Source organism: Anopheles arabiensis, chromosome 2, assembly GCF_016920715.1.
Source record: "Anopheles arabiensis isolate DONGOLA chromosome 2, AaraD3, whole genome shotgun sequence".
Taxonomy (NCBI): domain Eukaryota; kingdom Metazoa; phylum Arthropoda; class Insecta; order Diptera; family Culicidae; genus Anopheles; species Anopheles arabiensis.
In genome coordinates, this window is record NC_053517.1 from 13031192 (window position 1) to 13047251 (window position 16060).

Below are 16060 nucleotides of genomic sequence, written 5' to 3' on the forward strand. Positions count from 1 at the left end.
TACTTGCACAATTGTATGCTTCTGGAGCAGGAGCAGCCGCCTGCCTGTTTGCAGAGTTAAGGTTGACAGTTTTCCAAACCACGGCTGACGGCGGCTCGAGCCACCTGCCTGCGTATTGGTGTGTCTCTAGCTCTCTGTACCTGGCATGCGGTCGGCCCACAAAACTGTTACGCCATTCCGTCCCCGAAACTGTGCCTTCTTGTGCAGGTTTTTAGCTTCCACTAACGCTACTGACAGTGCGGATTAAGAACCCAGTAGACGTTGGGCGCTCTGGACCGCAAATTAAGACTTTAGCATAGTCTATATTCCAGCGTGTTCGTTTTCCCCATACAGTGCCGAACATATATTAACATTAAGTGTTGATCGATTTAAGAAGCATCGGATTTGGTTCAGAGATTGTAGCAGTAGTGACTGGGACAGGTAGTTTGAGGATGGATTTTGTTACGCACATTGCATAACTATAGGCGTTTTGTCGCCCCAGAGTATGCACTCTGCTTCACGAAATTGCCTTTTTCAATTTTGTTTCATTTTTTTTTGGGTAGCGCAGTGAAATCGAGTCGTGAAAAAGAGTTCTTTGTGAGAATTACGCTTATCGCTGTTCCGCAATCACAGCCTAGAAAATTTGGCAATACCAACCACCAGTTGGCCTCGTTTCGCTCCTGCCGATAAGCGTATGCCCTTGCTTAATGACAACGGCAAACCAAAAAAAAAAAGAAAAACTTTTCCCTATCACCAAAACCCATTACCCACAGAGAAATTTGCTATTTTGTTTGCTTTCGGGTAAAATAGCAAGAACGGGCACACTCCCACACAAACACACATACACCCACACTTGCGTGCTACAACGCTTGAAAACTATTCCAAACAGTTGTGCGAGAGCGCGGACACACGGACTCGTGCTGGAAATTAAACATTCACCACCGTGCGCTTGGCTGGCTTTTCCACGCGAACGTGCTTTCGTGCTGAAAACTATCTTTGCTTTTCCACCATTTCTTGGTGACCTTCCAGCACTGCTTCCAGCGGTCGGAAGCGCGTTCACCTCCTGCCTGGAGTTGAGGCAATAGATTCGACTGATTTTCTTCTTCTTTTTTATCCGTTTGGACATCATTTGCCCGCTCCCCAAACCAGGGTGTGACAGGGAATGGAAGGATGGAAGTCGTGGCACATTGCATTGCCGTTTTCCCCCTGCATGTATTTGCAAACATACCAAGTTCCGCATTTTATTGCAGTTGCTCGGTATTATAATCATTGCTACTGATATTTAGAGTTGGTTTTGATTTTCCCCCACCCCGACATGTTCAAGTCTCATTTTTCCTGTGCGACTCTCTCGGCAGAGAGAGACAGAGATATTCTGTTTCTCTGTTTCTCTCGCTTTTTCGCACTCGCTATCATTCGCTAATGAGCGCTACAGTTTTTCCTGCCAAGGGCCCACTGGTGCACCGATGTTTACCGAAACAAATGCAGCTCATGTGTCCGGTGCGCAGTCAGTGTCAGTTCTTTTTCGCGTGGGATGCACGGAACTCCCGCTCGTAAACATTTCCAAATTCTGTACAGTGAGGGTGGTGGCGGTGGCTGCTCGGTTGGAACAGGCAGCGCGATAAGTGAAAATTATTGGCCCGAATTTTGGCACTTTTTTAATACTCAAACACTTTCCGCCCCACAGTGTAGTCAAGCCCGGCGCTGCCGTCGCCGTTGGACCCTTTCTTTGGGAAGCTAATTTTGTGCAAATGTTTATTGATATGCATGTGGGTTGCTGCTTTCGCAACTCTCTCGCCCCCGTACAGCACCCCCAGGATACGTTTGGTTTGACATGTTTATAATTGCATTCCAAACTCCTCCAAACCAGCACACTTGCTCACGATGTGTGCTCCAATGCTCATCAAACCCACCTTCCTTTCCCCCCACATCCAACCATTGCCCTGCTGACAGGAGAAACCGTCAAAGAAGCTACAACGTCAGCAAACGAGTGGATGGGGTTGCATGCTCTCCGCTTGGTCCTCAATAAAAACAACAAAAAAAAGGCGGTTGGTTGGTGTATTATTTTATAATGCCCTTGTTTTGAGTTTTGCTTTGCAGCTCGAAACAACTGCTCGTCTGCTTCGGGGGGGAGGCGGTCGGGGCTTTATGGAGCGTCCTTTTATGTCTTGTTGGGGGCAAGTTTATCACATAAAAGAGTTGCAAATGCTCTGCTCCCTGTAGTACCGAGGACGAGCAGGACACATTAGCACACACCAACACACACCAACACACACCAACACACACACACACACATACAGGCAGGAATCTCGCTGAAGCTAATGACAAGGTTGGAACTATGTTTGGTGTCTTTCTACTAATACAGTCAACTACCGACAGCACAACAGTAGCATAAGCTATCAAAATGAGTTATGCTGTTGCTGCTGCTCCTTTCCACCCCCCGAAAAACACACGATGAAAGAGAAGGACACACACACACATATATTCAGTTTGTGCAGGACGATTGCGAGCAGTTATGAAATCGATCAAACTTTATCGATTTTTAACATCCCCTGCTGTTATAAAAGTCTTACCGCCGGTGGCTTCTTCGGCAAAAAAAATAGGAAACAGGAAGGAAGGAAGCACACAACCAGGGGGGGGGGAGGAATCGTGAAAGGTCACATAAAACCCGGCAGAAAGCACCATAAAGCATATTTGATTACCCGTGCCCCAGCAGTAAACTATCAGTGCTAAAGCTAAGCCACGAATAAGGCGGTGGGGGGTAACCGGTCATCATAAAACTGTCATCCATGCCCCTGTTTTGTTGGTTGGATACTAGGTACTAATTCCCCCCTCCCCCCCCCCCCCGTCCCCGTCCCCGTCCTCTGACTGGGGTTGTACGTTTCATAAAAATGTGTCCTCTTTCGGTTGGGCTTTGATTTGTTGACCACGAAAGAGCCAAATAAACCCGAAACGGCACGAGTAAACGATGCTTGTTGTTGCGGTTAATTTAGTCGGTGGCAACAAAACGCCAACGGATTGATTTTAGTTAGCTTCTCGTGTGTATGTGCTTAGTGGTGTTGCACTTCGACCGGTGTTCAAAAATAGAGGCACCAACTAAAACCCCCTGCAACCCATCATGCTGCGCAATGGGCGAGGAAGAAATCTATCTATAACGCTTGCAAGGTACCAACAACGAACAACAAAACACCGCAAGCAGCAAATATAGTTCGACCTCCGATGCCAAACCACCAAACCGAATAAAAAAGAAAAAAAACCCCGGGGACAAGAAGTAGCACCGAGCAAAAAAAAAAAATCAACAAACGAATCCATCCATTTAGTTATTACTCGACAATATTTTCGTATTTCCCGAACTTCTTCGTTCTTCTTAGCGATACACCCGTGAGCGGGAAAAGCAAAGACAACCATACCCGCAAAAACATCTCAATGATGCCTGTGTGAGAAGGGATAAGGAAGAGGGAACGAACCGGGAGGGGGAATAGGTGATTACGGAGGACCGACAGTATATGCTTTTTGAATCACTGCCAAGCTGACAGGAGCGACATGCCACCATTCGGCTGCCGGGCCCAGGCCAAACGCCCAGACACAGCGCCCGGATCAACCACGGCCGTAGGTACGGTAGGCGTTCGGTGGCGGTCACAGGCTGTTGTGTGACAGGCGGCGGGTTTGCTGTGCTGTGCTGTGTGTGTATTATATCATCGTTGTCATCGTCAACGTCCCGTCGAACTTTTTACGCCCAAAGACGCAACACTACCACGCAGGCACGCCACGGGGTACCGCCCCACCGGGTCGAGTGTTGTACCTACCACCATCGATTCTCGACGCGCCTAGAACCTGAGAAATGATTTCGTATAAATTTATCCGAGCTCGAACCCGTTGGCGTGAGCGACCCATTCTGTTGGGAATGAAGAGACCGTAAGCGCACGCGGTGGCGGACAGCGACTGCGGCCATCAAATAAATCCTCGAACGTCGTCGTGTCCTCCTTAAACCGCTGCTCGGTTGCCTCATGATTTATGGTTGCACTTGCGAGAAAAGAAGAGGAAGAAGAAAAAATCCCTTCCCTTCCTGTCTCGGGATACACATTGGCCCCAAAGCGCGCGCCCTACGAATCCCGGGACTAACCTGTGCGAAGGTTTTGGGACTGTCCTTCCTGGGGGGAGTTTTTTTTTTTGTTAAATGATTCGTTGGCGAATTGAAGCTCTTTATAATTTGGCTACAAAACCTTTTGGCACCCCCCTAGTCCCACACACTCAGAGAAATGAGGGATAGAAAAAGAAGGAAATTGCCATACGAGTGTATGGGTGTACATCGCTGTGTATTGTTTGGTGGTGTGGTATCCGTTAGCGCAAGGAACAAGAATATATAGACCCAACCATACACACGCGTCCTTTCCTGCATGCGACAGTGTCTTGAGCTTTCTTCCCAACCACTCCCGCTCAACTCCGAACCTCACATTGAGTACCTCGGTGTGGTGGGATCCTTGCGCTGCAAAACCTGCACGACTTGGCAAAGTGGCTCAATGAAGGTAATATAGGAGACTGGAAAGCAAAAAAAAAACACACATACACACACGCGAGCTACACCGGAACGAACATCAGATTAAGAAGCGAATGTTGGAGAGAGGAGAAAAGCTGATGACATTCCGGCCAAAAGTTCGCCCCGACCTGGGAGCGATGCAAGTCAGTGTGACTGCGCGGGAAGTGTTGGGAGGACGGTAAAATTCCATTTGGGAACCATGTTTTTTTCTCCACAATGTGTCGTCGTCGCCGTCGGTTTTCCCTTCGGAATTCTTTCCCACTGGCTTATCGCAATGTGAATGACTTTGCAACAGGGATCAGGACCAAGAACCCTGTGGACGGGGAGCGAAGAAAGCATCGGCCGAGAATACGGTGGCACTCTTTGGCACAGAAATCTATAACACACTCACACATACATCTCGAGAACAGAGCGCGAGCACCGGAATCGATAGAGGAGGAGGAGGTGGCAAGATGGCGGAACGCGACGGGAACGGCGGGTGGTGGGGGGTATCCACCGGTGGAGTTATTTTCACTCCGTTTCACAGTCAATTTTCCACAAATGATGTTGTTTCTGATTTGACAGAAGCAGCAGCAGCGAGCGCAGTCGCTCGTTTTTCCTTGCTTCGGTCGTCTATTTTTGCCGCTGCCGGTGCCACACTACCTAGATGCCCTTTTTCAAATCCAGCCTGCCCCAAAAAACCGTAATACACCGAACGGTGAAATATATTGCCCAATGCGGCTGTTTACCTCCGCTCTGTGAGAAATGGGTCGGGAACTACTAGGGGCCCGACCGTATCAAGGCTGGAAGTGACGTACGACGGCCACCTTATGGACTAAAAGCATCACCATCATCATCATCCACTCCACTCCAGCATCTTCAGCAATAAGAACAAGAGAGGGTGCTCGTCCAAAACAAAACGTAAAACAATTTTCATGCGTCCTTTGCTGAGCCGGTGCTCTGGATGTCCTTGACATTTTTGACGACGGGGGCGATTTTAGGTACCATATAGGACTTCCACCCTGAAACGAATGCGTGTGTGATGTACCACAGGCAAACGCACAAACTGTTTTCTCTGGATGTAATGGAGTGTATCAAATTGATTGGAAGGGAAAAGATTTTTCATTTCTTGCCACACCAGCACATGTGTTACAGGCTGTTAGGCGAACCGGGGAGAGAGAATACGTTTGTGCAGGAATGGAGCATAATAAGTTGGGCTTTAAAACACTGGCATCCGCAGTATGCATACTTGCAGAATCGTAAAAATCCCGATTTTCTGAACGGTTTCTGAGAATCTGTATCATTAAATCGGAAAGTGCTTCCGACAGTTCGGAAGTATTTTCGGAATGAGATGATTATCTCAAGCATTCCATCTAACTAATCGGGAAGTTAAACGATGTGCAAGATGGAGTGTACTATGCCTTTCGCGTCAGCGCGTCATATATATTTACATTAATGTCAATTTTCGATCACAAGCAGAAAGCGCTCTTGCGGGCTGTCCAATACTGCTTTAATGATGTAAGCGCAGCCGGAAGCATCCGTTACTAATCAATACCATGCACGCATTCTGCTTACTGATGGACAGACTAGTCGGAAGCGCGCGTATCGAATCTGTGGGACGAGGTGGGTAGTAACTGTGTCCCGCAATATGGTTCCCGCAGTGCCCACAAAGCCCACCAAAGTTTGATGCATCCCCGTGATTAATCAGCGTAAACCGATACGATTAATCAATTGGAAGAATCCATACACATTGCTACCTACGCCACCCAGAACCCACACGAACGACGAGAGAGCCCACCTGCTCGGAATAGTCTCGCACCGCAGGAAATGGGAATTCTATACACCATCGCGTACATCCTGCATGTAACGGACGTGGAATATGATCTCCCTCGCGCTTGTCCGTGCTTTCTGTGGGTCTGAGCGAACGAGGGTGAAAGAGCAACCAAGATTTCCAGAAGAGCACTGCTCTTTCCTCCTCCCAATCGTGGATGTGGCGTGTCTTGTGTCTCTTCCGGTTTCGTGGGTCCACGTTTGATAGACGTTAATTCTGTCGACTTCAATTTGGCGAAGATGTCACAGACGAACCGTCGCTGTGTCGGCAGGTAACATGCTGTCTGAGGTACTAATCTTTAAAATAAAAAAAGTCTGACGTTCGTCGTGCGCCACCAAACTGTTTGTTGTGATTAAAACAAACCTGAAAAGATATGCTTCCCGGCAGGTTGACCGAACGGAATTTTCCACGTAGGTTTGCTGTCTGCAGGCACCTTCTGTAGCAAAAACATAAAAGTGCTTTCCAAAACAACAACATCAACAACACGTGACGTTGTGACGGAGGCGGCACCGGTGATGGTTACGAGCGCGATATATTTTTAGACCCGGGAGAAGCCTTACTAAAGTAGAATCTTCCTTTATAGAGCCTCCAACATTTACGAACACAAACACACACACATACTGTGTTGAGCTGGCTGAGTACTCTTGTCCGTAGCGGTAGGCCACATGAACAGCCTACAAACAGGGAAGGAAGGGAAGGGGGGGGGGGGCGAGGGGTCTTTACCACCTCCGCTTATACTCGAACGATAATCGGCTAATGGAAGCTTGCCAACTGCACTCGAGCAACACGAGTAGTAGTAGCAGCACGACACACACCACACACCGGCCATGCAGGAAACCGGAAGAGTGCGAAGGAAATGTAACCGGTGGTAGAGAGCCAGAAGTGCAGGACACACTCACACACCGACATCGACCTCTCTTCATCCGGGCAGAGGGCGCTTACTTAGGCTAGGCTTCACTCCGACCTCTGTCGACAGTGTGCCGGTTTGCGTGTGTGTAGGTCGCTTTATGCCTGAGGATAAATTCATCCTGCACTTGCTGGAGTGCACTTTGGAAAAACGTCCCCTCCAGCACAGTTCCACCATCACCGTCGCCCCTCCTTTTTTTGCTATTCCGTCATCGCTTCCCAATGCACCGGTAATTAAATTTTCGCTTACATTCTCATCCACTCACTTCACGTCTCGACTCCGACCCCGACAGTCATCCATCCATCCATCCGGCAAACGTGGCCGGGCGGTGTGTGTGTGTGTGTGTGTACCGTTCAGTCAGTTCAGGCGGTTGACAATGACGAGAACCCGGGTTGGCACAGCGATATAAAGCCGAAGGCCACTAGCAGACACAGAAGAATAACAACAAGAAAACTAAAGCGAACGGCAACTCACTTTACTTCCACCAACTAGTAAAATCAACCAACTAACCAATCGACCGACCCCGGATTTGCTTACCCCCGGGAGATTTGTAAGGTTCCCTCCTCTCTGCCACTTGCACCAAGGATTCGACCAGATATGTTGTACTATGTTCTCCAACATTCTATACCCGAACGGATAAGGTTCTCTTCGTTTCCTTCTTCGCTTTCTCAGTAACCCACCACAGCCCCAGCCCCATAACTTTCACCCGGTGTATGTGGAGAGCTGTATATGCGTGTATATGATGTGTATGGAAATAATAATCCAATTTAAAGCGAAACCTTCATGCGGTTCTTACCGCGGGCAGGGAAGCGAAACATCCTTCCCAAAAGGTATCTTGGAGAGAGCCCGACCGTCGTCCGGAATTACGTTACCCAATCAGCGCGCTAGTTATTGGATAGAACAGAACCACTCACTCACCTCCCCATCGCCATTCGACGCGTGCTTTGTAGGGTTTCTTCGCTTAGTTAGTCAGCAAGGCAGAAGGGTGGGGCACGATACAAACAAACGCACACACACACACACACCCATACAAACACTTGTCAGGATTCTTGTCACGGTGGCGGGCAACGTGTGTTCCTTCCTGGCCAAAAGAATAGAACTACTTCCTTCTTCCCGCAACACAACCAGTGGCGGCGACCTCCCGTGAATGCTTTTTAAAATAAAAATGGAGAGCTCAACCCCCATGGTGGAGTTCGCTTCCCGGAGGGTGTCCCTCGGCCGTTTCTAGGCTAATACGTTTTAATCCTTACACGTAGGATACGGAGAGAGAGAGAGAGAGAGAAAGAAGAAGGAACGAAACGGAAATACCTCATCATGGCGGGCGGTGGTTCTTTCCCAGGACACTTTTCCACGTTTCCTCGTGGGTGTCGTCGTTGTTGGGTTCCCGCCTATGCTTAAAACCCCGCGAGGCGTCATAAGGATAATACTGCGAATTATTGATCACCCACCACGACAATGACTGGCTGTGGCTGTCATTGGTTTGCCTTTTTTTGTGCTGCTTGGATTTAACAGGCCCGTTCTGTTTGATAAGTGAAGCAGACAAAAGGACGAAAGAACCACAGGACAATGAATCCTACATGAAAGGGTTTACTGAACACGTTGTTAAAAAAAAAATGAAACAAAGACGGATGTACTGTTGATGACACCAATTGAAGCTGAGTGAAACGATCAAATGAACAAGTAAAGTAACTTTAATGTGCTAATAATAATATGACGATAATGGTTGACGAGTGTAAAAAAGGATAATTGTCGTGCAGGTTGCATGGATGTAGCCGTTTTGATGTGTTTCATTTAACTCCCGAATGCAACACAAGCCTGTACGTAGGCAATTGGCGAAACACAACATTAAGCCGTTGCTGCGGTCGTTATTTGTTGCAATGAAATCGATCAATTTATACAGTAGGCGGTTGCTTTCACTAACCAAGGATCAATTGGCTTATGGCTTAGCACATTTAGTTCTCATTAATGCATTGCTTTTTTCCAGTCGTATGTGTGGCCAAAAGGTCAATTGTTATAATTGACGAGCAGTGGCTGCAGTTGTTTTCCGATTTTCCGAACTGGAACAAATAAAATACGCAGAATTGTGCTAAACATATCCCCCAAAAATAGGGCGCCATATTCTATGTGTTGTAGTACTTGTTTTCTCCCCTTCTCGTAGCTACTGCAATAGAGAACAATATCATACAGTTACAGCGCACATCGTGCTTCACCTTCTAGATATTCTAGCACCAAACGATCAAAATTTATTTATTTGTTTTAGTCCGATAAACAAACTTTCCCAACATTCGCACGGACAGCAGTATATTGCCAGCCAGTTGGCTTTTGCATTTTGATGAGCGGCCCACACAATCGCCTCACTCACTCTCTCTCTCTCTCTCTCCTGTCACTACTGTGTACCAAGAATCGCGGTTATCATGCTTTCGTGCCTCGGGGTCGCATGTTATTGATTGAAAACGGGGCCAAACACCAAATGGGGAAGCAGGGGAGGGGATAGTAGAAGCGCCTATCGTTCACCATTGCTGCTTTCCCTTCCAACGACATTACACAACACATTCCACCCACCTCCCCATCCCTGACCGGGCTTATGCGTTCTTAAATCACACAAATCCGATTTCGATACCAAGCCGCACGCTGCAGCAGCAGCACCCACCACCACCCATCGGCGCGGTGGGATGATATGCCGTATGTGCTTTGCGTATATCCAGCGGGCATCAGCACGTTGAGCCGATTTTGTCGCTGACAATTGGATCAGCAGTCAGCGCGCGCGCTCGCGTTATTGCATCTTCTTCTGCCTGTGATCCGCGCGTTGTCGTTGCGTCGTTTTGCGATTCTGGACTTTTATTGCCTTCGTGGTGTAACCGCGCCGAAAAGTTCATCCACCGATCGATGGGGTGGGGAGGGTTGAGGGTGGTTTTTCGCTTGCCCTTTGATGACTCAACCTTCCTTTCCATCGTCATGCTCATTCTCGCGAAAGCTGTAGCTGTATGGCTTTACGTGACTGTACGGGCAGCGGGTCACACTTTTTGACATTTTATGCTGATGTAATGACTTGGCAGTGCGTTCCAGCAAACGAGGGTGGTGGTCACGTTGATCAGCCGCACGGTGTTTCATAGTATAATAAGGATTGTTTAGAAATTAGTTCATCCTCGACAGTGAGCAATAATAAATTAAACCCATATTTCGTGCTTCATTTCATTGCAGATTCTCGTGTTCAATCAAAAGTATCTCCCGAACCCGGAGCTGAAGGATGCCCTTAGCTACCGCGAGGAGTACAACAAGGAGGCGAACAATTAAAAAGCAAATGCAGCAAAACCAGCAAAACCAGGCAGCAACAACGAACCCTGCGAAGCATTGACGAACGTCGGACCGGATATGTCTGCACCACCAAAACGCGCGGCCACATTTCCCCTTTCATCTCACGGGACAGCATGAATAGTGTTGGGACATGTGTGCGCGCATATGAATAAATCTAACCGAAGCTAGAGATCCATTGCCGGGCTCTGCCGTCTCCTCCTCCGGTGTGTGTCTGATGTTGTTGTTGAGTTGTATGTGTGTAGCAAATTATATAGAAATCCGCTTGAAAAAGCTTAATCGTTTCCAGCCGGCAGCAGCATCTGCGCGAATGCTCGATTTGCATTTAGAACGTTTGTGCAGTTGTGCCTCCGTTGCATGTGCTTGTGCCCTCTCGTGGCTGCGCGCGCATTTTTGCCAGTGTCTATCAATATATACCGCGCTGCAAGAAAAATAAATAAATACTAATCGATGTTTCAACCCATATTGTTCGCATCTACGGTTCAAAGCGAAAGAAATCATTATCAATATGTGAGTTGGCTAGGCGAAGCGGAGAGGAAGAAGAAGAAGAAAAGAACGCCGAACCTAGTAGCAGTGACCGACCGTCACTGTCACTGCAAATTGAATGAATTAATCGATTGATGAGCGCATCACACGGACGCACAGAGAAATGCATTCCTCTCCGTGTTGAGCATAGAGTAAATATTAGATAAGGAATAAAGCGATGAAGAATACTAGGCCACGGTTGGGATTTATTAGCGACTTTCAAGAAATCAACAGAAAACACACAAACTGTAACACACTTGATTGAGGTTGGCAGACAATGGGGCACGATTGTGAAGGGATGCAACATTCCCATCATCATCATCCCATCACCCTCATCAGCGTAGATCTTGCAGAGGAGGTTCTTGCCTCACACACGGTGTGGTTGCAACAAAAAAAAAGCCATTCCAGTTGAGGAGGAAGTGCACAGCACTAGTACAGCACCGATCTCAAACACTCGCTCCCCGGAGATTCTTGTCAGTATGATTTCATCCATCCTTGTGCCTGTGTGAGGTTTTGTAGGATGGTATACTCTTATGGAAGCGGCAAAAACCACCACCACCACCACCCTCCTCCCACCAACTGGCAGCCGATCGATTAACTGTGCGCACACAGAACGCGCACGCGAGAGAACCTCACCGAGAAAGGCCTTACGGATGTGAAGTGGTTGATAAGTTCAACAGAGTCAACCAGTCAACAGCATGAGCATCATCATCATCATCCTCATCTTTCGCCATTCGCTTGTTCCTGTCATCTTGTCTGTGGCCTTTTTTGTGTGTGTTTGCCAGATGATCTCCAAATGCACAATGATAAACATTTAGCTCTTCCCATCCGGAAGATGTTGCTTTCGTAGTGGGGTTTAGATGAAGGGACAGAGCCGTCTTCCAGCACAACTACGTACCAGTGCTACTAATGCGTCATGTGTAGGATTTGCAAAAGAAACGAGGTTTGGGAAGGAACGAAGGAGTCCCATTTGGGCGAGATTACATCGATTGAAATGCGTTAAAAGAGACAGATTGACGTGGTAATTAACCTTTGCACGAAATCATTGCTTTTACTCTCTTATGATCTACCTTTTCTCAAACGAGGAAATGAGTCTTCTGTTAAGATTAAATCTTGCCAACGTGTTTCCAAAACGTTCCAAGGATACGAAAAACTCAATTTGTTGAAACTTCGTCTCCACCGCAATGCGCTGCTGCGTCCCCCGTGCAAGGAAAGCGCATCAAGCAAAATAAGTCAAATTCGTTCCCATTTCAAACGACATAGCTTCACCGTTTTCTCCAAACACACACACACTTATGTTGATGAAAGAATAGGCAACAAAAGCAGCAAGCAGCAAAAGTTGGTCCCTCTCGATCGTTTAGCGCATTGCTTTTCAGAAGTTGGAAAAAGCGTGGAAGCTTGTCTGGAGGTGTTTGGAGCTCTTTCCTTGCCTCCACAATTCCGCCCTAGAGAAGGCTTTCCGACGAGGCTTACCGCCAACTCACATCAGCACAGATGCATATCATTTGGTCCACTGTAGGGGGGTGGGGGAGACAATTCGGTACGCTTTCTGTTCTGATTCAATGCCAGCCTAGCACCATTAGATCCCTTCTTTTTTTTTGCTCGCTTGTCCTCGCTTGCGACTTCTAATCATCCCCAGCAAGTACACTCTCCGGGTCCTTCCTCGCAAACAACGGAGTGATAGATAAGGCGAGAAGAAACGGGGCGGGGGGGTAATGGGGACGTGTTTGATGATTCGCCTCACTTCTACCATATTACACCAAGAGATGGTGTGTCTTTCTCCTCACTTACCCATAAGTGGCGGCGTGCAATCTATAACGAGAGAAAGAGAAGAAGGAACAAGAACGGACAATGTTTTACAAGTTTGTCTTCTTGCGGGAACACCATCGAGGGTTTTAACAGGATGGTTCTATGTTTTTTTTTTGCTGTTTTGCTAGTAATACACTTTTTGGTAAAAGGGTGGAGGGTAATGAGTAAAAAGGTAAGTAAAAGATGCATTTTGGTACGATGGTTCCATAACAACACAACAAACAACGGTACCGAGATAGAGAGAGAGATAGAGAGCGAGAGAAGGCACAGGATAGGATATGCATGTACGTGCGCAGCAGTGTAAAACGGTGTTGATAGATGTGTGTGTAATTATATTAAAGGTGTCTGTATCTCTGTGTGTCTGTGTATGTTTCCCTCACCTGCGAGGACCAACACAAAAGGGGGGAAAGGAAAGAGACCACATGCCACATTACTATCAACAATAACAACATAACAACAGCAACATCAACATAGTACCACAAACGATTAAACGGTGTGTCTTTCATTTCCATCCAGAGGCTACATTATAGTTAGTGTTAGTACGCAAACGAAAGAAAGACAAAAAAACAAAGTGTGATAAAAGTAATAATAATTTCAGAAAAGCTAAATGCAGCTGCAGGCGCACTCATAAATTGGAACGGAAGGAAAGAAACAAAAGACGATGGAGGAGCATGACAGATGTTTATAAAAACAATTTAAGTTATTGTAATATTGTACAGAAAACTGCTCCACAGAACAACAAATACACCATTTAAACCGAGCGTGAGAAACGGAAATGGCACGTTAAGAATCAATGCGGCATTAAAACAATGAATTTGAGGAAAGTGCTTCCCACAACCCCTCCACACAAAAACACTGGACATGAATAACGAGGAGGAAAAGCTCCTTTTTCTTTTTCCCTTGTTTTTTTTTGTTGAGTACTACATCATAAGAAAGTTGCATAAAAGTTGCGTTTTCCCCTATCTTACTCGCTGCTTGCTGCTGGCTCACATTCATTCTGGTCCCGTTTGGGAAGGGGAGGTGTGCGTGACAAGGACACGCAAAAGTAATAAGAATCAATTTGAACGTTTCACCATTTGAGCGTAATCAACACACGCAATGGTCATTAGGTAGGGCCAACCAGCCAACCAACCAGCGCAGGCATGCAATTTAGCAAACATGTATAATATGATCCTACATCCTAACGACACATCCCAACCCCAACCATCTACCTACATCGACCCACACACATTGGCCTGAAGGAAATGAAGGAAAAACGATTCACACACCCCACACCGCACCCTTTCAAACCGCCTCCTCCGTTTCAGAAGGTGATGGAGCAATTTAAGCATTAATCTCTGCGTTTTTCCCTACACAGTTCGATCACAAGCCCGCACGTGTGTTAGCGTTTCCATGGGGTCTAGCTCATACATACACACATACACACAGACACACATACACCAGCCAGTGCCATAAACGTGTAGCATAAAAATTGGTTTCCGCTCACGAACGATCCTTTCTTTCTCACTTTCCTGTGCAGTGGACGACATTAATTAAGCGTTAATTGCTATCGTGACTGGCCGCGGGTGAGCCCGGAAGCAGTTGATGCTGCCCGGCGCTTTCGAGAAGACGGCGGAAATCTTATCGTTTTCGCTGTGTGCTTCCGAGTGTGTGTTTGAGAGGGTACGAAGCTGCGGAGGGAGAAACAAACGCTTTTATAGAATGTAAGAACCACATCCTCCCGAGTTGATTCTCTTTTTTGTACCCAAAAAGGGTTTAAGACAACCTAACCATCACAATCACTTTTATAAAATTCTTACTACAATTCATAGTGCTTCTATTTTTAGCATCGTCAAAGGAGTAGGGCTCATTCCGTCTGATTGTAGTGCAAGCGAAAGCAAGCATGGAGCTTTGCCCTTTGCCTCTGATCAGGATACCCATCCTGATCCATCGCCGGATCCGCTTCCAATCGAATGATCACATCAGCACAAATGAATCATTCCCAGAAATACAACACAACTGCTGCTGCTGCTGCTGCGGACAACGTTGCTCAGCCAGATGGAAATAAATAGGGAAAAGTTATCGGAAAAAGGCCACCACCCACCCTGCCCGATATGATACGTTTCTGTTTGATCTAATCGATGCTTTCGATGCTATCGTTACCCAAAAAGGTCCCACCAAACCAGGACGGACGGACAGCCATGTCGCGTCAAAAAGGGGCCCACCAGAGTCTTCTTCATTGCCTAGTATGGCGGAAACCTTTCCCTTGTTTTTACCGAAAATTAGTCAGCCGTTAATTGAAAGCTTTAGCCCCAAAGTGCTAGAGAAGCGACCCGTCAAGCTCTAACATGTCAAGAGTTCAAAGAATCTAGTTACGCAACTAGTACAGACACCTTATACAGAAGGAGCAGTATGAGACACCGGCTGTGCCTACACCTTCTTGGAAATCTGAACGTGTCCAAGTGCCCCCCAGAAGAAATGTGTCCCAATTTCCCCCGTTCCAAGATCGAGATAGACATGGACACACCGATGCGCCTTGTAATTGTAATGACAAACGGCAAAACAAATGGCACGAGACCTTGTGTTTGCGCTGGGTTAGATGTGGAAGGGAGAGAGGAGGAGCGGGCCATTCAAGAGGTGTCGGGAAATTACCCACCCGAAAAAAGGGAAAACACCAAAGCCCCCGGAATGGGACGATGGGAAAATATTCTCAGATCGAAATTCAATTACCGTATTTCTTCTCTCATCCTGCGAGGAGAACAGTGGATACCCCACCAATAATAGTCACTGTTGGCACCACTGCCATCGTTCCAAAAATGTTTGACGGGCTCGGGAGTGCTGGCACCACTGCTCTCATATAGGATGGCGGGGACTGGGGCATGATGGCATCACTGCCGAGGCATTGAACAGAAGAAACGTGCGCGGCGGCTGAAAGCGATGATTACCATCAGGTAACCCGAAAGAAGAGGGGAAAGCGCCAAAAAACTAACGCGTCATCGGGCAGTTGAATCAAAAAAGGGGGATAGGAAGCACGCCTTTTTTGAGCGCTTCGTTTTGGTGCGATATATTTGGTCTTGGACAATAAAATACGTGAATTACCAATAAAGCAGCTGCAAAAACGTGCTTGTGTGAAAACCTTTTTTTTTCTGTGATTCTACTCGAACATTTCTCAAAAAAGGCGTGAAAATTTTGTTTTTCACCAAAC

The 16060-nt window shown here is 47.1% G+C and overlaps 2 protein-coding genes across 7 annotated transcripts in view; one reads left to right on the top strand and one right to left on the bottom strand.

Moving 5' to 3' along the window:
- Positions 1-11005, top strand: part of LOC120897758 — a 56973-nt gene extending 45968 nt beyond the window's left edge. For both annotated transcript variants that reach the window (XM_040302838.1, XM_040302839.1), the window contains exon 6: positions 10432-11005. In XM_040302838.1, coding sequence (XP_040158772.1) covers positions 10432-10524 — 93 coding nt within the window. In that variant the 3' untranslated portion in view covers positions 10525-11005. The remainder of the gene's footprint in view (positions 1-10431) is intronic.
- Positions 1-16060, bottom strand: part of LOC120897754 (RNA-binding protein Musashi homolog 1) — a 90884-nt gene that overhangs the window by 28915 nt on the left and 45909 nt on the right. For 4 of the 5 annotated variants that reach the window (XM_040302833.1, XM_040302832.1, XM_040302829.1 and 1 more), the window contains one exon: positions 12859-12879. The exons of the other annotated variant lie outside the window; for it this stretch is intronic. In XM_040302833.1, the coding sequence (XP_040158767.1) occupies positions 12859-12879 (21 nt within the window). The remainder of the gene's footprint in view (positions 1-12858; positions 12880-16060) is intronic. 5 annotated transcript variants of the gene reach the window in all.